Source organism: Schistosoma haematobium, chromosome 4 (assembly GCF_000699445.3).
Source record: "Schistosoma haematobium chromosome 4, whole genome shotgun sequence".
Classification (NCBI taxonomy): domain Eukaryota; kingdom Metazoa; phylum Platyhelminthes; class Trematoda; order Strigeidida; family Schistosomatidae; genus Schistosoma; species Schistosoma haematobium.
In genome coordinates this window covers 23,726,464-23,753,669 of record NC_067199.1, presented here as the reverse complement: position 1 = coordinate 23,753,669, position 27,206 = coordinate 23,726,464, and the positions used below count along the sequence as shown (strand labels likewise).

At 33.9% G+C, this 27,206-nt stretch overlaps 1 protein-coding gene across 3 annotated transcripts in view; it reads left to right on the top strand.

Annotated features, from left to right (window-relative positions):
- The window catches only part of FAT4_2 (Protocadherin Fat 4), a gene marked incomplete at its 3' end in the record, with an annotated part of 152,608 nt that overhangs the window by 37,990 nt on the left and 87,412 nt on the right, over positions 1–27,206 (top strand). For 2 of the 3 annotated variants that reach the window (XM_051216014.1, XM_051216015.1), the window contains exons 14-16: positions 1,122–1,492; positions 12,320–12,656; positions 15,881–16,361. In XM_051216014.1, the coding sequence (XP_051066563.1) occupies positions 1,122–1,492; positions 12,320–12,656; positions 15,881–16,361 (1,189 nt within the window). Of the gene's footprint in view, positions 1–1,121; positions 1,493–12,319; positions 12,657–15,880; positions 16,409–27,206 lie in introns of those variants that run through there. The other variant, XM_035729833.2, reaches the window with a different exon arrangement.

Sequence of the window (27,206 nt, the reverse complement as noted above, 5' to 3'; positions counted from 1 at the left end):
CTCACTTATTTTCATTCATTCATTGTTTTTTATTTATTTACTATACTCAACTTTTTCCCCTCTAACTCTTCACAATCTCATTTTTATTGTGTTGCATATTCATTTTAGTGCACCTTTGTGTCGGTGTTTATGTGTTTAAATGGATAAATGACAACATAGTTACTTGCAAAATGATGAAATGTCGGGAGCGTTAATGAAAAAGTTAGCTACGAACCGCAGTTTTTTAAAGCGGTTATCATTGAAGGGAATACATTCATTCCATTACAATTTCAGCAAAATGTTTCATAATAATAGATGGGAAGTGTACAAAGTGGATTGGATTTAAAAGAAACTAAAGACATTAATATAATTTCTTTACGCAATTATTTTTTTAAAACCTCTACATATTTTTCTTAGTATTTTTCAACTAAACGATCCCATATAAAGTTTGATAGTTGAGGTTAGCATTCATATCCACTTCATTTAGTTATTGTCATAGTTTTAACCTCTCGTTACTTTTGTCCGAAACGACTCACAACTGTGCATAATCGTTGTTCCATCATTTGTATTCGAATATTCTTCCAACTAACTTAAATATTTCGTTTATACTTGGGAGTTAATAAATATCCATCATCTTTGCCCCTCTTATTGACTCGCAATATATACTAGCTGAAATCATGAGTCGATTGAAGCTAGACCACCATGGAATATTTAACCGATATCTCAGTTTATACTGACTATTATTGATTCGGAACCAAAGATGTTTATTACATTTCATCAAGATATTACGTTTAACAATCTACTTAAACCAGTAGTATTACAACATTAATTCATTGGATAAATAATACATACTTGTAAACTCTTCATATAGTTAATTGGTAATTCAATATCTAAAACTTGATTAAAGCTTTTTATTCAAAATTAAATTTCAGTAGTAGTTTCTTTTTTAAACAAATAATAAAGACTAATGACAAATGACTTATGTTGTTCACTTCCGGACAGGTGATTTATAGATTTTGTAGTGTTAAAACTTAATAAATTTTCTTTTGAAACTCAACAAATTTAATCATTATATTTCATCACTTTATAATGCCGTATGAATTTTATCATTTTTTGCTCTATTTATTTTAAATGAAAATTAGGTTCATTATTACCTTGTCGGTGGAGATGGCGCTGAGCATTTTACTCTTGATGAAAATGATGGTATTTTACGTGTAGCATCGAATTCTACTCTTTCATTAACTAATGTCTCGTATTCACCATTTTCATTAAATGATCAAGTCTTTTTTCTACATGTTGAAGCTTGGGATAATCATAAACCAATAGCTCACGTTAGTCGTTCAAATGTTACAATTTTTGTACGCTGTTCAACTTCTGTTCAAGAATCTCAAACCTTAATTATAGATCCTGTAGATGGTTTGTATGTGGAAGTTGAAGAACACTTTGCTGGTCCAGATCTACTCAAACTAGGTCAATTGTCCGTTCGTAACTCTCCGATTGGCAGAATCTATAGGTGAGTTATTAAAATGTACCTTTAACTAGAACAAATATCTATCCATATATGCTTACTTCTTTGGTGCTGATAAAAGTTTTCTGGATCATCAGTTTGTCTGTTACTACAATTTTGTCGTACTTTAAACTTTTTTACGTGATTACCAATTTTTCTGTATCATGTTTTAATCTTGACGGTACCGCTGAGGACGCCGAAAACCTCAGTTTATTTTTACTTCTGATTATCTTATATAGTTGCGTACTGGTCAGTTATACTGATGTAGAAACCTTGAAGCTCCTTACTCCAAATTTTGTCGTTATCAGTTTTTATAACTGGTCATCTCTGTTCTATACGTTGGTTTTCGTTATGACGATACACTGTATAAATATTAATTCAGTTGTTTTTTGTCGTCTCATTGATCTTAAGAAAGTTTATTATCGCCTGATATGTGTCCTATTTATATAATCAAACTTCAGTTTGACTTGTATTATTATTTCCTTCCTTCCTGTTCGATTTTCGCTTTACTTCCAGATCTACAAAAGTTAATAAGTTCTGTAATATTTATAATTAAATGAAAGATGATTATCATGATTTTATATGTATATGTAAACCATTTTTTCATGATATCAAGAATTATCGGTATGATGATATGTATACCATTTTTTTCCAACGTTACCGTATAAAGGTTGTTTTCAGTTTCCTGTCATTATTTTTCTACTTACTTTATTTCATGTTTTGTCTTCAAAAATTAACTATTTTTTCAGTTGTCAAAGTTATTTATCTGATGATAATTGATTGATTTTATGTCATCACTTAGCAACATTTTCGTTGCATTATTTTTTCGACAACTTGGGATTTCTTTTTCACTTTTATACTTAAGCATAAGTTTTACGGAAAATAATTTTCCTGTAAGTCTTACCTAATAATGAAAACTTACAGGTGACAATATTTTTCCATGGTTTTAGTTTGCGATAGTATATTGTATGATCAAACTGGCTGTTTCAGAGATAGCTTCTATACATTATCTAATAGCTACTTTTTCGACTCCTTTATCCATTATAGATTCCAAGTCATATGCATTAAGATCTAGTGATATTATCCAGCTCAACTCTAAGCAGGGTGGAGCGGAATTGTCAGCTGTAATTTACTGGTTGGAAACAGAATGCTTCTAGTATCAAACAACCGTTTGCTCAATATTTGACCATCACTATGATTTTGATGTAATCTGAACAGATTACATTAGTGCGTTGGTCATTTCACTCTCCACAGAAATAATAATGGATTCTGTATTTTGTTGTGATCCATCACTCTGATGTTCTGTCTTTGGAATATGGTAAACGTTTGTGTTTATCAAACACACCTATTTTGTCCCACCAAAATACATGGATAGTTATTTAATCAAGAAAAATGTGTGATTTACTCCTACAAAATATTCTGTCAATTTTATGTTATGGACAGAACTTGACTACCAAAAAATCTTCAACTTCATTCTATCCCACTAATAGTGTTTTTCTAGTTGTCTTAGTTTAAATCCTTACCACTATCAGCCTGTGTCTACATTAAAGAACCGACTAAATCTGAATTACCTGGAATAGTTCGAATTTTGCGATAAAATTTGTAGAACATTCCAATTATAGAATTTTCTATTCTTTGTCACAAAATTGTCTGTTATGAGACGTGTAAAACTTAACAGACGTTACAGTTCATCGTGTTGAATATAAAGATACATAATTTAACTTGAGATGACAAATTTTTTGTTTGTATTTTACACATATTTACTTGAATAGTTGACCTTAAGTCTCTTTACCTGTGACCTTTATTGTCTGCCTTTGTCTTTTATTTGTTTGAGGCAGAGATTAAGCTTATATAAAATATGACTGCCGCCTTATCATTAATACATAAAACCGATAACATTATATGCATTCAATATCGAGAATAAAATAAATGTGGATAATTAATATAGTTCAAAGTTGAGGAAATGTCTAGGCCTCCCTAATCAACAATTTTCTGTTGACCGATTTAACACCATATTGACTGTGCTACATGGTACAGTTGCTAAACTAGTTTACTTTCATCACCAAATGTCGTGCTCATCACAATAACTGTTCAACTATGTGTAATTGTTCCTATCCATATCAAGTTACATCAGATAGTGTGAGAAAATGATTCATTATTTGTAATAGTCGATAATCAGTCATTCCTTAAGTTATTGTCACCATTCTACACGGTTTTTTTTCAAACATGAGATTAATCATTGGTGGCAATGTGTTATAACTTTTTTCTTAATCCTATTCCATCATGTTTTTTTTCATATTTTTTAATTTGTCTGTTATCTTGTTAATGTCGTTTGTACATGAGCTCCAAATTTAATTAATGTCTGCTTGGCGTGACTATAATTTATGGACTATCCATTCAGTTTTAGAATAATATGTCTTGGATTTTTGGAGCAAAGCTCATTCATCCATTTGGCTAAATATCATATTAGCAGTTTAGCTGATGTCAGTTCGTGATTAAAACCTTAAATTCGATTCCTAACTCTAATCACAAACTGTATTTCATAATCCTAATTATTCACACCAGTTTATAACACTCATTTAGTCCTGGTTAGTTAGTGGACATTCTGAAGGTCACTTTCGGATCGCTTAAAGGTCATTCATAAGTTGTAGTTGCCTTTAACAGGCGATTTTTCAGAATGACATGATGCAAAGTTTTTATTGAAGATAAATTCCAAGTCTCCATTATATGGAAACATAAAGAGATGTTTTTTTAATAACAGAAACTCAACAAACACCATGGGGTCCGGGTATTTAAAACCACATTACTGTTAGAAAATCTCATAAAGTATTTTTAATATGGATAGAAATTAACATTTACCTTTCACTCAACTTCTATTCTCGTGTTATGATTTAATGGAGAAATGTTTAATGAAATGCATTATAGAATGGATATTGTTTTTTCTTAAGTGAACGAACAGTTTTGTGATATCCGACTTTTATTAGGTTTTTTGATTAACTTTGTTAGTTATGAAAGAGACGTGATGAAGTAATAATTTGTCTAATTTAGAGAGTAAATATAAAGTATTTACCTAACAAATAAATGATTCATTGGAAGAAATTCTCCGATTTGTTTTATGTTATGCGGGTTTTTTTTCCTTCAAATCTATATTGGGCTATAAATACTGTTTAATAAGCCTATAGTTTAACTATTTAATCGTTGTGTCAATGTTCAATTTATTTTTGTGAGTGTCGTTATTGTTGTAGCCATTAAAAGGCATCAACCATCCAATTTTTCTGCTTTTTGTTTTGGAATGAGACACGATAAGTGGTAAAACCTATTGTTTTTACAAAAATAACCCAATCTTCAATTCACTAGCAATTTTATGTAGATCTCTTCATCGACAATTTATTTAAGTAATGTTCTTCATCAACTGAGTACATGTATCAGACTACCGATCTCATATTTTATAATATCAAACTTAGTGATTTTACTGCGCTATTAAAATTTGAAGACAGTCAAGATAATCTATAGTAATAGAAACTCATAGAACAGAGCTCTTCAAAAATGAGTTCATTTATATATGTTATCAGTATAGTTTCTTACTGAAGTATAATTATTAAAATAACAAAGGCTTACGAACCATGCGCTAGTCATTGTAATCTTTTCTGTCTTATCATTTGTAAACGGTTAATTCGTACAATCTCTAAACTATTCCTGAATGTTAGTCATTCATTGATCATGAAATTCATCATTTTATGTATTTAGATTTTCTAGCATAGTATTTAACAGTTCAGTCAGTCAGTCAGTCAGCTACAACGTAGGACCAGGCACATATATGCATCGGTCTAAGTTGCCATACCTCATTAACACAACAAGATGGACAGCGGATTCATAAAAGTAGTTAATTCAGAGGTGGCAATATATAAAAGAAAGATTGCAATAAGGATATAGTACAGGAAGAAAGAATTAGTTTATAGAAAGAAAGATATGAAGCAATTTTTAATCTCTTAGTTTAAGGGAAGACAAAGAGTGTATACACCTACTCTATTGTGATCGATCCTGAGCCATGTCACCAAGAGTCTTCAACCATTGGTTAAGATAATCACGCGGACCCCAACCAAGTAGTCTGCATCTACCAACATGGCTCAGACTAGAAGTTAGTGACTTCAAGCACTGATGCCACGTTTTGGTTTGGCCGCCCCTAACTTTCTTCCAACCATCTCGAACAGCGGTCAGGATTGCACGTGGTGGTAATCGGTGTTCGGGCATACGTAACACGTGGCCCAACCATCTCACTCGATGAAGATTCACAACCTCATCAACTGATTTACCATCATTCATCAACACCCTGCGTCTAGCCTCACTATAACTTACCCGGTGATCCCAGCAGACGCCAGCAATATTTCTGAGACATCTGTGGTCAAATACTAGTAGCCTACGAGTGTCTTCTACTTTTAGTGGCCATGTTTCGCTGCCGTAAATTAAAACAGAACGGACTGCTGCGCACTATACTCGTCCTTTTATTGATAGACGGATATCTCGCCTTCGCCATAGGTGACGTAAGTTGGCAAAAGCCAAACGAGCTTTTCGAATCCGTGCTGAGATTTCGTCAGACACCAACCCATTAGGACTAATCAGACTTCCAAGATAAGTGAAGTTGTCAACGCGTTCGACTACTTCACTCCCTATCCTTAATTCAGGTGTTGACTGACGTACGCCAGTCCTGAAGCAACAACTTGCATTTAGAGGAAGAGAAGCGCATTCCAAACATTCTGGCATTGTTGCTTAGTGCTACCAAAAGACTCTGCATTTTGTCAGCGTCTTCACCAAATAGGACTATTTCATCTGCGTATTCTAAGTCGATAAGTGGACCTCCTGGAAGGAGATCAATACCCGAGAACTCAGTCGACGAGAAAGTTATTTCCATCAGTAGATCTATGATGAAGTTAAACAAAAATGGAGAAAGTGGACAGCCTTGACGGACACAACTTGAGGTTGCAAAAGTAGATGACAGTTCGCCATAAGCTCTGACTCGACTAGTAGTGTTCGAGTAAAGAGCCTTCACAAGGTTTATGTACTTCTGAGGTACGCCTTTCAATGACAGACACTACCACAGAATCTCGCGGTCTACAGAGTCAAATGCTGCTTTTAAGTCGAGAAAGACCACCATTATCGGACGCCGGTAAGTATGCCTATGTTCTAGAACCTGACGAATGGTGAATATGTGGTCGATGCAGCCACGACCAGGTCTGAAGCCAGCTTGATTCTCTCGTGTTTGCAGTTCACGAGTCTTAGTTAGGCGTCTGATAATTATCGAGGCTAGTATTTTAGATATTATATTAGTTAAACTAGTCCCTCTGTGGTTGTCACAGGATGATTTTGACCCTTTCTTATATATTGGGACGATAAGTGATTGTGACCAGTTAGATGGGATAACGTGTAACTCCCAGATCTTAGCTAAAATATTAGTCAACCTAATCGCTAAAATTGGACCACCATCCTTAAAGACCTCTGGAGCCAGTCCATCTGGACCAGCTGCCCTTCCTCGTTTCAGATTAACTATAGCCTTTTGAACTTCAGCAAGAGTTGGGGGACCTACTTCAATGTTCCATTCACACTGTCTGGGAATGGAGGGTAGTTGTAGAGTAGCTGAAGGCCAGTTGAACTGTTCTCTGAAATGTTCCGCCCATCGTTCTAAACGTCTGGACTGAGAGCAGATGAGGGTGTCGTCTTTTTCCGAAATAGTCTGACTTACACTTGACTTATTAATTCCAGTTTCTTTTATTAGTCTGTAAAGCTGTCTTGTGTTCCCTATAGTCGCCGCCTTTTCCATCTCTTTTGCTTTCGTTGGCCACCACTGCTCACGGTTGTTCCTTAGACTTTTTCTTAACCTATATCTGATTTGTTGTCGCTCTTCATCATGTTCAGAGCCTGATGGGACGAGTTTGCGACAATCCATCTGTGTGATAGACCTTGGGGAAATCCATTGGTTCTTTGTATCCATGTGGTTTAAATCACTGCTGTTTGTATAGCTTTCCAAACAACATCTGCGTCAACCTCGTTTTCAGAACTACCTAAGTGTGACCTCAGTTGTTCCTGGAACCTACTTTTCGTTTTCTCGCTACTCAATTCAGTCCTCATGGGTCTTCTACCGACCCTCTCCAACGATGACTGATGGCAATATAGTCTATTTGAGTCCATCGTTGGTTTGGTGTAGGGGGTCGCCATGTTAGACGATGTCTCTCCTTATGCTTAAAATTTGTGTTTGCTAAAAATAAACGATTGTCTGAGCACAGTTGCAGCAGACGATCACCATTATCTGTTCGCTGTGCCGGAATGCTAAAATATCCACCTAAATGCCTTTCTGTTTGGTTTAAGCTACCTATCTGAGCATTAAAGTCACCTACTACGAGTAATATGTCTGAGCGTTTAGCTTTCTGAAGATGTCCAGATAGTTTTCTGTAAAATTCATCTTTCACATCATCTGAGCTGCAGTCAGTGGGAGCGTAGGCAGAAACGACGAAAAGGCAACGACATGTGTCCCTATCCTTCCGAGTTCTTACGGAGCCGTTTAGCCGAACAGCACATAAACGACTGTTGACCGGGATCCACTCTAGCAGTGCTTGTTCCGCCCTCATGCTTAGTGCTATGCCTACCCCTGCCAGTCCACGAGAACTGGCCATCGGGTCACCAGATACACGGAGGGTGTATCTCGTTGGCTCTCCGTTTTGCCGAGGTGAGGTCAAGTGAATGACCGCACTGGGATCCTGTATGCGTGTTTCAGAGACACAGTATACATCAATGGTACGAGATTCTAGGGTTCTAGCCAAGGAAGCCTGTTGACCGATTTGACATAGAGTGCGTACGTTGAAGGCTCCAATGTGTAGTTTGCAGCGAGGTTTCAGTAGACCTGGGACAGTGCTTTGAGCACTAGAATCGTTGGCTATGATGACACTTGAGGGGGAAGCCGAAAAAGGAAGTTTAGAGATGAAAGTCGATGTAGGAGCAATAATAGGAATTGAAGAGGAAGGTTGATTATGAATACAGTGGTCTTGGGTGCTGTTAGAGGTATGAGGGCGGTTATCACTTACCGGTTGCCCACACCGAGGAAGGGTTCTTCTGGAGGTACCTGAAAAGGAAATTGGGTTAGAGGCGGTCTTAGTGACCTGGGAGCGTGACCGCAGTGCCCAAGGGACAACTGCTTGAGGTCGGTCATACACGACCTTTTTATGGGTAATTTTTGTGTTAGCTCCGTACTTGTTGAGACTTTACCACCGAAGACGGATATCCGTGGGATAAGGCGGGTTGTGCACTTTGAGGGTCGACCTATTCTAACCCCACCCCTCCTTGTGGGAAGGCAGCATCGCTGTTATGCTGGTTGTCTGAAGGAAACACCTTACTGCTGTCACACCTCTGTAAAGTCAGCATTACGACTTCGCCCTCGGTCCTTGGATTTGCTGCTTTTAATCTTAACGTTCTTCAACCGACCTGTCTGGCATGGTAGGAACTTGAGTAACGATTGTTCCAGCCAGTATAGCTCGATTGATTCATCACGATAGGCAAGCCCGATCACCACGTCAAGGTAGCAACAACGGTCGGGAGTATTTAACAATTCCAGACAAATCATTAGTGTCATTCATTAACTCACTTTTCTATTTAATATTCATGTATAGTATTTAGTGTGGACTACGACATCAACTAATTAATTATATATCTGAGGTACTATTTATGAGATTTAATCGTTTGTTTCTATTGACTTTTATAAAAATAAAATTGTTATTATTTTATATTGTAATAAAAAGAATACTTTTTTACTTTGCCTACTCTGTCTAGCCATAAAACTGTATCGTTTGTCTTTTCCTTAGAATAACTTTATTTAATCCATGTGTGTTACCAAGGTAGCAGAGTTGAATTAGTATTTCCACTGAATAGATTAGCCTGTCAATACTTTACTCCCTATGTTTTCTTACAGAATTGTTGTTACTATTTTTTATTGTTTACGGTTTCACTATGTCATTTCTCACTAAATATTAAGTACTCTCAGTTATTATTATCAATACTCAAATGATATTTGGTATATAATCGAAACATCATTCATTGTTTAGAACAGGTGAAAATCAGAACTCATATTTGGCTTATTTGTGACTCAGCAGCTGGATTTACCTGAACCCCAATTTCAGCATCAACACTGAGTTGTGGAAGCCGCTGAAACGGTAATCCTAAAATATGTCCAAGCCACTGAAGGTGGTGACGTCAACTACATTACCTCACTTCCATCAAAAACATTAGCGAACCTTAACACTACTAACATGGTGTTGCCACCGAATGTCATCAGTCCTTCGGAGACGTCAGTGGTCAGAGATGAATGGTTGTCGAACCTTCCCATCCAAAACAATCCAGGTTTCACATGCATAAACTAGGACTGCTCTCACTCACGTGTTATAAACCTGAAGTTTTACAGTCAGGCTATCGTTACGACTAGTTTAGTGATTGACCGAATTGACATAAGCCGCTCTGGCTTTCACTATCTGTAGATTGATTTCATCTGTCACCCCATCGCCAATACCCACAAAACTACCTAGGCACACAAACTGTTCGACTAAGTCTAACGGATTTTTACCAAGAGTTAATGCAAGCATAGTCTCTTTTTAGTCATACCGGGGTACTCTACAACTAAAAGGTACAAAACATGTGCTGAATGGCCAAGCGACTGGAATGGACCTATGTATGTGGAGATGATGGTATGCTCTCACTCTACCTGAGGTGTTTGTATACAGATCCTTCAATATATTGACGAACTCAGCTACACTCTTCTTCAATAGATAATTTTAAATGATAATCCTGTTCAATAAATAAAAGCTACCTACGATATAGAGAAACACAACGACTGTTAGTCTGCAGTAAGTGCTCATCATTGTACGATATCAAAACCACGCTTTTCAAGTCTCATTGCAACTTTGTCGAATTAGTGTATTGGAATTCGGTTGCATATCTTCTCTAAATGCACCATTCGTCATACGATCTGTTTAAAAATAATTCGGTAAGATAAACCTTAAACTATATACCCTTCTGATCAATGGTTTGAACTAAACTGAAATAGTTCTAGCTAGAGCACAAAATATCGTAATGTCTTTTAAAATGACTATCTCACCTGCTTTCACTAAGTCTTCAGTTTATTTAATTCTGTAATAGTGATTATTTTTAGATCAAAATATTTCCTAAATTAATTATTGATCTAATATTTCAGGATCATTATTAGTGATACATCACTCAATTTAATAAGTACAAAATTTGTTCTGATGGAACCATTTTGCGTGTTATATACCTTTAAATCTGTAATTCTTATAAATGGTTGTGTTTACTTAAATCAAAAACGATGGAGAGAGATACGTTCACTTATTTTTATACACTGTGGGTCATGGGTCAAACAAGTGTATAAAAACTACGTAGTAAATGGGGGTTATAATCTCTCTTATCCCGACCCAGCTACTTTTATTGCTCAACAAGTCCCCAAATCATAACACGGTTAAAAAGGAACGTAATTGTATCATAAATAAAGGTTAGTCGAATTAGGGATCTCAATTAGAAAACGTTAGTATACTTGTAATTTTTACACTAGAAGCCCCTAGAGTCTTTTCCAACTATCCATCAGCATTGATTGGCTAAGAAATGGTCAGTCAGTGTGCCGCAACATAATCCTGCACGACACATGCTCTAATCCAATCCAACAATGTGTGATTCGATTGTTCTTGGCATCACTATATTAACTGATAATATCAATAAAAAGGTTGCAGTTTTTGGTTATTTTTTAACAGTCAACACATGATCACATCAAGAATCCAAATCATCTGAGACAATCATGTAATGTCCTAGGTTCAAATTACCAATTTTTATCCATCTTTATTTGATAATAAGAATGTTACTACTATGATCACAACGTGTAAGTTCCATTTTAGAATTGTTCATATTGTCTACTCCACATAAATAATTCATAGATCGTTTATTTAAAAAAAATTCTGAGGTTGTTTATTCTTGCTTATTTAGTTTCGTCTTATTCACACACAAACTAGTGTTTAGGCTGTATTACTTTAAATAGGTAGAATATTATTGTTATTATGATTACTATTACTATTATTGATACTTGATAATCATATATTTTGTTTCCGGTTCCAAATTATTTTCATTTCATTCGTTGTATCATTTTGTAAATTCATGTTTATTTTGTATGTCTTAAATCATAGTTATAAACATTTTTCAGGATTAAATCTATATATTAATCTTTTATTCACTGTTATGTATGTTTGGTAATCAATTATGGCGAATTCTCTTTTCGGGATTCTTTATTACGATTGTTTTACAATTATTTGTTTTCTTTTTAAAGATCTCGTTTCACATAATTAATTCATTATCATTTTTCGTTTTCTTTTTGAGAAATATTTGGCCCCAACATGTCAAGGTTATTTACGTAAAAATGTGTTCCATCCCAAGTTAGTTTGTTTTTTTACCAGCACGTGATGTCGCTCTGAGGAAAAGTTGATCTAATTGGAAAATGTCTGCCATTGGATCCAGTGATCTTAAAGTGTTCTTCTCGCAGGGAAATCCCAACGTTTTGAGTTCACTCTTGTGTGGGTCGTGATTAAGTGCAAATATGTAATCACAATCTAAGATGAATTAGTTATTAGTTAGTCATTGGTTTTTATAGACTCTTCTACTAACATCAGTATAGGATGAAAATCACTTTGAAATAATTGATTCATCAATTTCCTTTCAATCATGAAACTTTAATATTTGATAGAATTTACAATTATTATTCTTTTACAGTCGTACTGTTATTTTCGGTTTCTTCCAAAGGTTTATCACGCTCGATCCTCATCCGGGCATTTTTGTCCATCCATTGACTGGTGGAGTTTTTGCTACCGGGAAACAAAATTCCACCGAATTAGATCGTGAATCAACTGCGAATTTCACTATGAATATTCTTGTACGTGATGCTGAAAATCGTATTGGAACTGCTGTAATACATATACATTTATTAGATATTAATGATTACCAACCGGAATTTATTGGTTTACCATATTATGTCACGTTTTGTGTTGGTTCAAGCGCTAGTTTCAATGCATTGAATGAACAATCAACCGATCCAAGTATAGAAGCTGATCCTACTTGTAAAAGTTTGAATAATTTTAAAGTAAGTGAGATGTTATATATATGATAAAGATATCACTATTGTTTTTTCTTTTCATGCAATAATCTTTATCAATGTTGTTTTTAAATTAGTGTTTTCTCATGGTTGAATGAACAGCTTTTTGCCTAAGCGTGGGAGCTTCAAATTAATGGATATTTCTTTCTGTCTCTCTCTATGATGAATTTGCTTTAGTCTCACTCTTCTATTTTTTTCTCTATTTTATTCGTTAGTACATAAGTATATATATATATATACTTCTGTTAAGGTCTTTTTTTGTAAGTTAGTTGAAGTATTGACTCAACTGGTAGAAGTTGACTGATTAATTAAATTATTATATTAGATAAATAGATTGTGTGCAGGATTTAATTCTATATTTTGGTAAATAAATATCGTATTTTTACGTAAAGTCTATACTTCATATTAACTGCAACTTGAATGGTAAAATTTATTGATGATTGAATTCAATAGGATTTAAGTAAATGTTCATTGTTCACACATCTCCAACTCTACCAACTGTATTTAAAAAATTATTTTCATTACGAACTAAGTTTAACTGAAGAAAATTATTAGATATTGAATAACTTTTCTACTACTGCTCAGTATGCAGTGTACACTGACGGCCCGACACGGGATTGAACTCATATTTTTGAGATTTCGTAGTAATGTTTTTAGATTAAGGATACCAAAGTCTAATGTTTACCATTTTCAAATTCGATCGATCGGGGTGTGTTTTTTAAACCAATTTCAACAGTAAATTTGTTTTTCACTCCAAATTCGGTTTGCTTATTTCCACTAGAGATTTAGAAATTCAAATTGAAACTAGTCACAAGTGACTAGTACATGGATACTATTCATTGGAATGGTTGTGTAGATATAAACTTTGCTAGAGTTTCAGCAATTTCGTATATGTTAGAGTAAATGACAATTCAGATACTTTATGACCATCTCCTAGTATGAAATGAAGGAATTTGTTTTGAGAAATTTCTTCGCACACTTAACAATTAATTATCTCAATAGTTGAAATCATGAGTCAATTGAAGCTAGACCACCATGGAAAACCTGGAATCACTGGACGGCTGTTTCGTTCTAGTATGGGACTCCTCGGTAGTACGCATCTACGATCCCGCCCCCCGCGAGATTTGAACCCAGGTCCTATCAGTCTCGCGCGCGAGCACTTAGCCACTAGACCACTGATTCGGCACTCATACTAGGACGAAACGACCTTCCAGTGCCCCCAGGTTTTCCATGTTGGTCTAGCTTCAATCGACTCATGATTTCAACTATTGAAATGACTGAAAATCTCCACGAAATCTCTTCTGATAATTAGCTATCCGCTCACTATTTTGATTTCATGACTAAAATAGGTGATATAACACTCAACACAAATACTAGAGTCTATTCAAATCCCAAACTTGCCAACTTCTTAGTTAGATAGTGAAAAATGAACAATGCGTATACTTTATGAATGTATTTGTTTTCTTTTTTAAGTAGATTTTTTTCCTATCTTAGCCATTTTGGCTTATACAAACTAGATAAGCGTATTCTGCAAACATGTAAACGTTTTCTCTATTTGCAATATCTACAAAGCGGCGCATTTTGTTTATTTCAAAAAGCTTTCCACATAAGCAATGGGTTTGTTTTCCCTTTATTGCTTTCCAATTCTTTTCTCAAATTCAAAAATTCAGTACTGTCTTTTATCATGCTTTTTTCATACGTTTAGTTTTCAATTTCATCATTTATTACTGGTGAGTCAAAACGCCGCAGAAAAGTACAGGAGTTAGAAAATTTTACAGATTCGTAAACGCTCTCTCTCTCTTCAGTTAATTAATCATTTTGAAAATTCATGTCTCCAATTTTTACTTATTTAATCCATCGAATGTTTTTCTTTATATGATTAATTCATGAACATTATTGTTAATCATTTTTCTCAAGTAATTTTAATAAAAATAGATGAAATAACATTTATAATTACTATAAAATAATATGTTATATTATAATATCCCAGTGAGTAGAAAATGGGAGTTTCAAATTTTTGACATTCACTCAGATAAACTCATATCCACGTTGGAAAAACGCATACAGGCAAACAAATTTGTTTTCTGTCAGAATTCCATCAGGCTGGGCATATAGGTTCGGATTCCTCTAACTTGTGGTATATTGGGGAGACGGAGTCGAACTCTAGTGTAAAATGACGTAGGTAAACAGCAGATTACTCGAAATAATTTAGTTTTATCTATCATATGACCGCTAACAACTAACTATGATAAGATGTGCTAACGTGTTATCTTCGTCTGGCCCTTTCCAAACCACTTAGAAAGATGTCCACTCATCCTTTGGTTAAGTTGCCTGTTAGTACACCCATTATAGTTATCTCTGCAAAAGCAGCTATTTTTTAGGTGTACATCGAGGAAAAGGATTCATGTAACTTATCGTTTGCTTGAGTAGATATCGCTGGTCAACTAGAAAGATACTAATGTAATGTTAGCTACGTATTCTCTTGTAATGCCAAAGGTCCTAGGTCCGATTCCCTGTGACACGTTTTTGGGTGCCCATTACTGAAAAGTTACACATTAGTACGAACAATCATCCAGTGTTTCTGGTGGTCTGTCTAAGATCTGTTCATGATTTAAACTCTGAAAATCTTACAAACTTTGCAAAATCGTTTACTGATATTATTGGTGTTGCTTGTAATTTGTTATTCAATCTTCGCTTACATAAGTGTGCTTTCATCCACTTTTTAATAATCTTTTCATTGATCCGTGGATTTCATTCACTTAATTCTTAGACTTACGTAAAATTGAAGTTTGTCATTATTTTTGAAACTCGAGACAACTAGTCCACCATTCCCTATCTATCTTCAGTTTACATTACACATGCTTGCATATATATATAATTTGTCACCATTGTTTACTATTTAGTACAGTTGTGAGTGACTAATGAGAACCCATGTAAAAAGTATTCATATTATTCTACTTTTGTTGTTGTTCTTCTTCCTTTTTTCCACTTCATGAAGAGAAGCACTTTTATGAAACTTGTTCACTAGTTTTACTGGGAAGAATTGTGGATTCTATATAATAATCCTAAGAATAAGATTAAATCTTTGACTACCAATAATAACTTAGAAAGATGATCATTTTTCATTTAATCATATTAATTTAATGCATTTTATTCTTGTTTGACTGTATCTTTCAGTATTATAATAAAAAACTATTATATCTTATTTTCAGGTTACGGCTATTGATAAAGATAAAGGTATAAATGGAACTGTGGTGTATAGTCTTACCAATATTCGTCCTAGAGCTGAACCACCATTATTATCCATCAACTCTACATCTGGACATATATATTTACTTCGAAGTCTTCCATCTGATTGGACTGGTAGACAAATTGAAGCTATTGTTGCAGCAATCGATGGAGGGGGTCTTTCGTCAACAGCTATTGTTAATATTCATTTGGTTGCTGAAAATGGTCCACAATTCTCAGCTATACTTTATTCTGCTACTGTTCTGGAATCTGTACCTATCGGTGAAACTGTCACTTCTGTTGAAGCAGTAGGCATAAATAATGATGTTAGTTTAATTTATCGTATCGTAAGTGCTAAATCTATGAAACAAATCCTTATGTCATCCAATGATTTATTTCATGATTTCAAAGAAAAAGATCCATTAACACTAGAGGATTGTCCATTTGGACTTGAGTTTAATACAGGTAATTTGTCTTTTGTCAATATTCGCTCTTTTTTCTGTATTCCATGATTATTTAAATTGTTACTGTGCTTTGTGTTGTCTTAAAGTTGTTTATGTTTACATTTTATACATCAAATATGTATAAGGAGAAGCCAAACATTAATTATACACTTTAATTGTCAAATTAATTAACTGAAATTTCTTTATGTAATTCAGTCTTAGATTTATGTGTTACTTTTACTTATAATATCTATTCTACTAAAAGACTATTCTTAAGCCTTTTGTACTCTACTTCAATCACTAGATGATTTGGTAGCTTTTAAATAGTATGCTTTATTTATCATCACACCAAGACTTCATCAAATACGCAAATCAATCTTCTCATTAATGATTTCTTTGAAGTCATTCACTCTCATTTGACTTCATTTAAAAACATAATAATCTACTGTTTCTTTATTGCTGCAAAGTTCTTTCGATAGCTAAAATATGCGTATTTAGATAGTTTAGGTAGGTAGGATTACTAACTTATTTTCTCTTTTTCTAAATTTCTACTATCAGTACATGTTTCATATTTCTCTTATCAATTGTTGTATGTGGAGAATTTGAAAATTCTTGACTTATATACTTCTGTGCATGTATGTCAATAAAGTGTGCTTTGAATCTGTACTTACTTACGCCTGGTACCCCTCGAGGAGGAGCATAGGCCGACCACCAGCGTTCTGCATCTAACTTTGTCCTGGGTAATCCTTTCCAGTTGCTATTCATCCTTTTCGTGTCTGCTTCCAATTCCCGACTCAATGTGTTTTTGGCCTTCCTCTTTTCTATTTCTCTCCAGGATTCCAGGTAAGCGCTTGCCTCGTGATGCAGTTTGATGATTTCCTCAGTGTGTGTCCTATCCACTTCCAATATCTTTTCCTAATTTCCTCTTCAGTTAGAAGCTGATTTGTTCTCTCACACAGTAGGCTGTTGCGTAGACAGTTGTTTATAAACACTTGTACTTTTTGAATGATGGTTGTGATAAGTCTCCAAGTTTCAGCTCCGTACAATAGAACTAACTGCCTTGATGTTCGTATTGAAGATTCTGACTTTGGTGTTGGGTTGCAGACAGTTGTTTTGAGTTCCATATGTTCTTCGATTGTAGGAATGTTGTCCTTGCTTTGCCAATCCTTGCCTTCACATTTACATCAGATCCTCCTTGTTTATTGATGATCCAAGCCAGCTACGTGAAAGTTTCTACCTCTTCCAGAGTTTCTTCATCAAGTGTACTTAAGTTAATGTTCACTGTGTTATATGAGTGTCTTGCTTTTTCTCTTGTGTATGTTGAGGCATACTGATGCAGAGACTACTGCATTTGTTATTGCTTTTAAGATAGAAGAGCTGTGCTATCTGCGAAGTACTTCCCCTCATATGTATAAATATTTATAATCCAGTCAACCACCAGATGAAAGAGAAAAGAGGAGAGTAAGTAGCCTTGTCTAATTCCAGTCCTCACTTGGAATGCGTCTGTCAGCTGTCCTCCATCCTCGACTTTTCAGTGTAGTCCGTCATATGAATTCCGGATGATGCTGACGATTTTCTCAGATACTCCATAGTGTCGAGGACGGTTCTATAAGGTCCTTCTATCCACATTGTTCAACGCTTTCTCATAATCATAAACGTTGATGTGTAGTGACGAGTTCCATTCAAATTATTGTTCGATGGTGACCCGTAGTGTTGCGATTTAGTCAGTTCGAGACCGATTCTTACGAAATCTGGCCTGTTCATCTTGAAACTGGACGTCCACTGAATCTTTCCGGTTCAGCAACACTATGTTGTAAACCTTTCCTTGTACCAATGGTAGTGTGGTGCTTTTATGGTCCTCACACCTGTTCAGAACATTTTTGTTATCTTGATGGGGTAACCTACATTCTAGTCTGTCATCACTTGTTCCTCCCCGCAAATCTTCCTGAGTAGATTGTGGAGCATGTTTCTTGTTACTTCTGTGTCTGATCTCAGTGCTTTACCTGGTATGCTGTCAGGTCCTGTCGTTTTCGCACTCTTGAGTATTCTGATGGCCATCCTGATTTCTTCGATCGTTGGTGGAGTGACATCTTTAAGAAGGTATCTTGATTCTGCTTCGTTATCCAGTGGATTCAATGGTGCTGGCCTATCAAAGTGCTCCTCAAAGTGTTCTACCCATCTATTCCTCGCTTCTCGAATCTCAGCAATTGTCTTGTTTTCTTTGTCATTGACTAGTCTCTCTGGTTTACTATATTTCCCTACTAGTTTATTCGTTGTGTCATGCAGTTGTTTCACTTTTTCTTCTCTTGCAGCTTTTTCCACTGTTACTGCTATGTCTTCCACATATTTCTGTTTGTCAACCCTAGTGCTCCTCTTCACTAAGTTGTTTGCTTCTGTGTATTCAGTTTTTGCCTTGAATTCTCTGCTTTTGTTCGGCTGGTTTTGATTGCTGCCTTCTTGTTCCTTCTTTTTTGAACCTTGTCCATGATTTCCGTAGAGATCTATTCCTTATGATGGCACTTGTTGCGTCCCAGCATTTTCTAACACGTTTGAAGTCAGTGCTTCTTTGATCCCTTCCTAATTGTCCTCAATAGTAAATTCTTATTCTTCCAGTAGATCTTGTAAGGCATGGAATCTGTTGTTGAGCCCTATCTTGACTTCGTTGAGTTTGTTAGTATCTCGAAGGAAGGCTGTGTTGAAACTTCGTAGTGCTGTTTCTTCGGTTTTTCATCATTTTTTTTTAGCGTCAGTTTCATCTTAGCATCCACCAGGTGGTGATCTGAAGCTATTTCATGTAACTTTGTGTATGCGCTTGTGTGCGAATATTGTGCCGTCTGTAACCATTTAGCTGGATGCACATGCATTTGCGAATATGTCACTATTCTCCTATTCAGTCCATGTCCTCTCATGATACCTTCATAACCATTGGTGTCCATTCCAACTTTGGCGTTTAGGGCTCCCATCAGGATTGTCAGGTCGTTTCCTGAGCACTTCACTATGATCGATTGCAACCTCTCATAAAAATGATTTTTTATCGTTGTCATTGCTACGATTGGTGGGTTCGTAACATCGTATAACAATCATTATTATTCACTCCTTCGTTTTGAAAGATGCTTTAATGACCCCGGGTTCATCAGATTCCCATCTTATAAGCATCAGATCAACTCTATGAGGATGTGAAGCATTTTCTTCTTCATAACCAAAGTACAGCAGCATCCCTCGTGAATATATCCTTTGCTGTCCAGCTTGGGTCCAATGGGTTTCACTGAACATGAGAACCGACAAAATGTATCTCCTCATTTGCATTGCTATTTGATTGGTCCTTCCGGTCTCCCACATTGTTCGAAAATTCCATTTACCTATATTGATTGTTGCTCGAGTTGTTAGAAGAGGCATTGTCCTTATGACTTCGGAAGAATCTTGGCTTTCACTATGAGTCATCATGATTCTTATGAATGGAGATCCTTTATCTCAGAGGACAAAGTTTGAGTTTTTTAGTTCTGGTTAGCATTTTTTAGCAAGGTTCTGTTCTACGGGATGGGGTTCCTAACTACACACCCAACCCTCCCCCTTTACCCGGTCGTGAGAATGGCAGTAACCTTAGAAGAGCTACAGGCGGAGTTCTTGAAACTGTTCTTCACCTCATAATAATTCAACAGCTTAATGAAAGTACTTTTATTGCATATAACGTTACAATTCCATTTCTCCGTTTGTCTATCATATTCTTTATTCCCTTTATATATATATACCTTCTTGAATGTGTGCAATAATGTCTAAGTGAAAAAAACAAGATAGCCAACAGGAAGTCGATGGGAAGTTTCATCACGTAAAGTGGTTGCATAATTTTTCCGTCTTGTTATTTCAACACCTTTTTTTTACTATAAACACAACGGAAATCTGTGTTACTTGTTGTTCATTTGTGTTTTTCTTATTTCTGGATGAGAGATACTCATTTACCGACCAACAAATATACACCCGCATAAACTGAGGAAATTTGGTTAAAACAAAAATTATCAGAGATTAAATTAACAAAATAACATAAAGAGATGTCTAATCACTCTGTATTTCATCAGTTATGCCTTTTTTATGTTGAAACTAACATATCTGCTTGTTTGATGCTATGCTATGCTATAAGCCTATGGCTTTCTTTATTGCCTACATACTAACATTTAAACATCAATATCAGTCAGATAGTTTTCATATTCATAGTTTTTTGCATCAATCAACCATTTTGTAACACTGCTTTTTTTCCTAGTTGTATCATACGACCAACCACCTGTTTTACACCTGTTTTTCTCGTCTTGGCTTCATATTATACTTGTGAAAAGCAAAACCTGCTGGTTCTACATAATCACTGCCGTGTGTTTTTCTTTTTTTCTCTCTCCTGTATTTCATTTCAGACATGACTGTTAGTGCTTGCGGGATATTTCGCTTATTCATACCTATTTACTCTTCTCCTTTTTTGGTTTTGCTTTTTCCTCTATGTGCTTATTTCCATCCTTTTCCTCTTATATATTATTATTATTATTATTAATTACTTTTGTTTTGATACTTCCAAAGTATATTGTTTGTGTGCAGGCTAGGATTGTTTGTATTTGATTTTTGCCTAATACGTATAGTGAATGCATAATCATTTACTGATACAAACACGCACTCACACATAAATACCATGTGCTTGCACACTATTTTGTATGCTTTTATTTATTTCTTTCACCGGTTTTTCCTTCATTACCTGTATACTTTTTATATTAGTTTAATTTAGACACATAATGAAAATTATACCATCCACATAAGTAATAAAATCCCATCAGGTTAACAAGCCAATCGATATTTGAATTCTTAATAAACTAATTCTTATATTTGTATGACCGTCCACATTATGTTTTAACGTTCTGAATGTTTGTCCAGTGGTTATTATTGGTATGGTCGATCATCCAGCTGTTTTTTACAAGACTGCGAGTAATTTGTTGATGACAGTATGTGTGTGTTTCTTTTATTTCAGACATAAACATGTCTTTTCTCTTCTTCCTTATCTCGATTGTATCCTCTGGCACTGAACTTATAATTATTTGGTTTGATTTATAATATTATACAACATTGAGGTATATGGATGGACCATACGTATGAAGAGATTTCTCTAGGTGCTTTTGGCACTTAGTTGAGCTGAAAATGTTTTAAAAATAGAATTTGTTGACCGTTTTATGTTTCTGTAGATACTGTACTTATCAATACTGCGTAACTATTAACATAACTGGAGGTTTATGATGAAAGCCATTTTGCTTGTGAAATTGCTAACCCGATTTATATTTGACTAGTTTAATGGATTCTGTAGGTGCACTACTAGGAATGAGCTTCCCATAAGTTCTAATTCTACCAGTAATGTTCGACAAAAAAACCTGTACATAATTCATGTATTTCTTTAATACGCCTTTTAATGATAGACACTGCCACAGAACCTCAGAAAGGTCAAATACCGCTAATGTCAGAGAAAATCACTTGTTTCGGACCTTTGGAAGTGTGTCTACATTCCAGGATCTGATGAAGTCGAATATTTGGTCTACACGTTTACATTTAGGCTTAAAACTAACGTAAGGTTTACCCTTCACGAGTTTTAGTTAAAAGTCGGATGATAATTGAAGCTAATATTTTAGACACTAATAGTCACTGTTTCTTCTATGGTTTCCTTGAAAGGATTTGTGTGCTTTTTATAAATGTAAAGGATCAGCACTCTAGACTAGTCAGACGGCGTTATATTCAGTTCTCAAATTCTAGCTGATGTCTTAATGTGTCTGACTTCTAAAACTGAATCACTATTCATCCTTAAAGACCTCCGGCGTTAATATGTCAAGGTCTGCATGGAATGTATGTTGTGTAATATAATACTGACTAACAATTTATGTGTTGATCCTAAGAATGCTAGGTTAATTTGGGTTACAAGTTGTATTTGAAATTGTGTTGTGAAATATGGACATCTATTTTGATAAAATGGATTGGAAACTCTTCTTTTCCCAGAGTCCAATCCACACCGTTCAATCAATAAGTGTATGAGCTATTGGAAAATAAAGTATTTAAAAATAGAATTAATAAATCTGTTGAGCTGGACTATTCATTAAAGAAAATAATTTACATTGCATTTTATTTTTCGTAACAATTATTCCGCCTTCCTTACACTTTCGCTGAGATTTTACAAATGCATTCTTCCTCTTTATTATGTTATAGTCTTAAATAGTAGAAAGATTTATCGGTATGTTTATTAATTTTTACAATTACAGTCTCCCACTACTATTACCACTGGTATTACTATGTCTGACGAACTAACCATGAATATATGGACAGATTGTCTAGTTTGTTACATTACGTGATATTTTCAATAATAATATCTTGGTTGATTTCCGTTTTTGGCCATGCAGCCTTTTTTCTTTTCTTTTTTTAACACAGACACACACACTCTTATATGCGTAAGTGATTTTATAACCCTTACCTACCTTCTGACTTCGTTCCGCTGACATATAAATAGATAATAATGTAATTACTTTCATGTTCTGTGGAAATATCTGACTTTTCACTCGATCATCAAATTTGTTGCTTAAGAAATATGGTTGGTTTGTCATTATCATAATATATGTTTTGATTGTATACTAGTGCATAGAGTTTATTTGAATTTTATCAATGAAGTATTCGTTACTTTAACATAATTGTTACCTGTAATTACTACCAGCAGATAAGATAGTAAGTAATTGTTATTATCAGTGAGAACATATCTATTTACATGCCGACACACAAATACGATTTGTGACTGGGTTGATGTACAGAAGGAAAACACGAAAGGGTGAAATGTAATTATTATTGTAATATTGTTTTACGATTCCTGCAGTAGTGTTATTTCCCCCCTAATCTTGGGATATATATATATATACCAGTTATTTTGCAACTATGTAAGTAATCATCTCTTATAGAATGACTAGATAGAAAATGTTATAGATCACTTGCCCATTCTGTAACTTCATCAATCACAAAATATACTAAGTACAATGGATATATATATGGACAATAAACAACTTTCCACTTTCTTGTTAGTTGCATTAATTAAAGATATTCATTAATGTATCATCACTCGGTTGTCTAGTCTGAAAATTGTTTTGACCTGAAATTCTTTTGAAACTGAACAACTTTCGTTTCTCGTTCTCTCTCGACAACTTCCTACTATAATAATTTTATTTGCTACATATGTAAGTAATCTATTGAGTGAAGCTATTTATACATAATTTTCACTACACTGTTTATGAGAGTAGGATTATCCCGGAGTTCTGTTCATGACTGATAAATACATCTGTTTGAATGGGATGATTCTCTAAAAGATAAGTAGGTATTTTGTAGTTATCAGCTTTCACTTCTAAAATATTTTCTTACAATGGAGTATCCACATCACCTTTACCCTTTACTCAAATTGAGAAAGCTGTGATAAACTCAGAAAATAAAGTAACAGAAAATGGTATTGAATTTCGAGGTTACCGATCAGGAATAGTGTGTTGTATTAGATGAAATTGATTTTACATAGGATATTGAATTCAAAAGTAGTCTCAGATTAATTGGTCTCTGTTATTGGTCATCTTAAATTATGAAAAAGGAAAAAAATTCTATGGTAACAATATACAATTTAGTCTGATGCATGTAATATTTAAGTCTATCTGAAGTTATAATCATGTTTCATTGTTATTCACTGTAGTTGGAAATTTTCTGATTTAACTTTATCACTTTCAAAGATTTATTTACTCCTACTGTATTTTTATCACTTCAAGGTAAATTTAGAATTAACTAAAACAGAGAAATTCTCTCTTCTTCCCACATTAATTTGCTCCGAAGTCTTCCGTATATTAACTGTTTTAAGATGTTTGAAAGCCTAGTCTTTTTATACGGTAATAAAAAAACCTTATCGTACCAACATGTTCATGTGTTATATACGAATAGGATAGTTACAGCTATACGAACATTTTAGATTATTAATTATAAAAATACTTTTTTATTCTTTCCTAATGACTAATAAAATTGTATTTCTGATGTTTCGTGACTCGATGTAAGTCACTTCTTCAGAGTGAATTTCATTTGGTTGTATATTTGCTCTGAACAAGTGGCTTACATTGAATCACGAAACATAAGAAATACAGTTTTACTAATCACTTGGATATAATGAAAAATATATTTACTATTAACTCTATCGAATGCTCAATTTATTTGAAACTATCAAGTCCAACCTTGGTATTGATATCTATTGTATATTATTATTATATTATTATTGTATTATTGTCTTTCTGATGAGATTGCTTAACTCTTTTCAACGATTGCAGCATTTTTTAAAATCCAATTTAATTAAATGATTATATTTTTATATATACTTTTAATAATAATGATAATAGTAATTATTATTATTACTCTTGGTGTGGGGGAAATTATCTGAGATAATGAAGTTGGCGATAATTAACTGTTCAATTAATTCGATATAACTTAGTCCCTTGATAAATTTTAACAGAACAACAAAAAAAAATACGAGATTTGTATCCTAATAGAAATTTCTTGTCCCTATTTTATCACTTCTCATCAGCTGTAAATAGCCTAAAGTTACAAATAATAATATTATTACTAATTAAGCTTTACATATTTTAATCAATGAATTTCAGTACGAAATTATACAGAAAAAAAATCTATAGGATATAGAAAAAGGAAACAACATACTTAGCATGATAGTCAATATCTATGAGTTGAAAATGAGTTTATGTAAAGAAAGTCCAAGGGCCGATGTCACCATTACTAATTGAGAAACATTTTGTTATTAATAAAATTCTTCCTGAATATGTCGATTTTGGAGATTTCCATGTTTTAATCCAATCATATATCATCTATTTATTTATCTACCTATGAAAAAAAAGCCAGTGGCTTTAATTAATATTCACAATGAAGTGCATTTCATCACTAATCATAATATTTGTTTACTTGTTAAAAATTATAATAATGACAAGTATATAAATACTACTGCCTTATCTATCATCCTTCTATTATTAATTATGTAATCTATGTTTTGTTTTTTCCCTAGGGTAAGATGTAGATAGGAACCGGTTAAAACTAGTATTGTTGAACTCTGTATACTTATTGTCTTTTTTTAAAATTTACATTATAAGGATCTTTAATACTTGTTAATGTAATTGGCACCTATCACAACAATTGTTTAGTTTCTCCTGAGTGAATTAATATTTATATTACTGTAAAGTTAAGGGTATAGGCATTATTATCCAGTGTTTGGATTCTTTGAAATGTTATGTAGCTTTTTATCAGTTAAATTTATAAGATCGTCCCGATTAACTTAATATATTCATTTGGTTTTACAATGTAAACTCCTCAATCATGTTAATTTCATAAGGATATTGAATTTTCACTGAGAGGAACTTTTAGTTACAATTTACGTATTATCTAACCGACTACATATACTTTCATTACATTAAAAGTACTTTAATGTACCGTATGTCAATTAGTGATTGATTGTCTATCAATCATGTAACTGCAACGTACTAATCTCAGGTCAATTGATGTATTATTGAGTACCGAATGTTATTTGGTGTAGGTTCTTTAGGATTGAATCTATTAAAGTTTTACGAATGAAGCCGTGGACATATAGGTAATCACTTTAAAATAATCATACTTCTGTAACATTCACATATAGACCAACTTGAATTATAACTAACATTCTATGTGATCATTAATTTAATACATAAATATCTACATAATTTCCCAGTATTTTGACCATGTCATGTATGATTTATCGGTTAACTTCTCATCTCATCAGAATCCTTCATGTATCCTATATCTTGTATTTACCGATACAAGAACTGTATTTTTCAAAACATACTACCAGTTTTGTATATTCTGCATGGAATTAAACGATTATACTCTTCATGATAATTATATATAGAATAATCCTAGTTTTAGATGCATGAAAATAACTTGAAAATTTCGTTACGAAAACATGATTGTTTTTCTCTTTTTATTATATAAAATAAATCGTTAAAATTGTTTGTTTTTTTCTCGACAACGTATTTCTTCCCCTCTTATTAGTAATATGTATATTTTCTTCCTACCTTTTACTGTTCAATTCAGGTAGTAATATTTCAACAATATATACTACATATTCTTTCGTTGGTATATCAAATGACTTTACGACTGTTAAAGTTGTTTGGTTGAATAATTACTGTTTTACTCTATTTATGTTGTGTGTATACTTTGTCATGTCTTTATTTCTCGTGCCTCAGTCGATTTTATCCAGCTACATGTAATGTATTAGATGGTAGAGAATATTTGTAACACAGGTGGATGATTTCGGTAGTTTCGTTGTTGAAGTATAAAACATGCTATGTTTATAAATAGCGTGTAGTACTTTCTTTTTTCTAAATTTATATTACATCTTACAATAGAATATAAATAACATTTTTGTCGAATGGTTTCATTTTAATGTCATCTTTCTCTCATCGAGCAAGAAGTAAGTGAATGTATCTTGAAATTTTAGCTATAGTTAGTATATTAATTAATAAATGGAGATGACGGATATGTGGTTAGAATAATTGGCTTCCATTTAGTAAGTTGCTCATGCTTTATATTTCACTCCTACTTCTACCACTACTGCGGTATGGGAATTCAAAAAGTATCACTATTACATCAACTGTATGGTTTAAAGCTGAGTACACAAACTTTAATTTGCTGCGTTAGATTAATCAGAAATCAACGAATGAGGATATGAGGCTACATCAGTTTAACTGATTATCTGCATCACGCACCCAATGGTGTTTTGCTCACTGGAAAAGTATTGTTAAAACACCCTCAG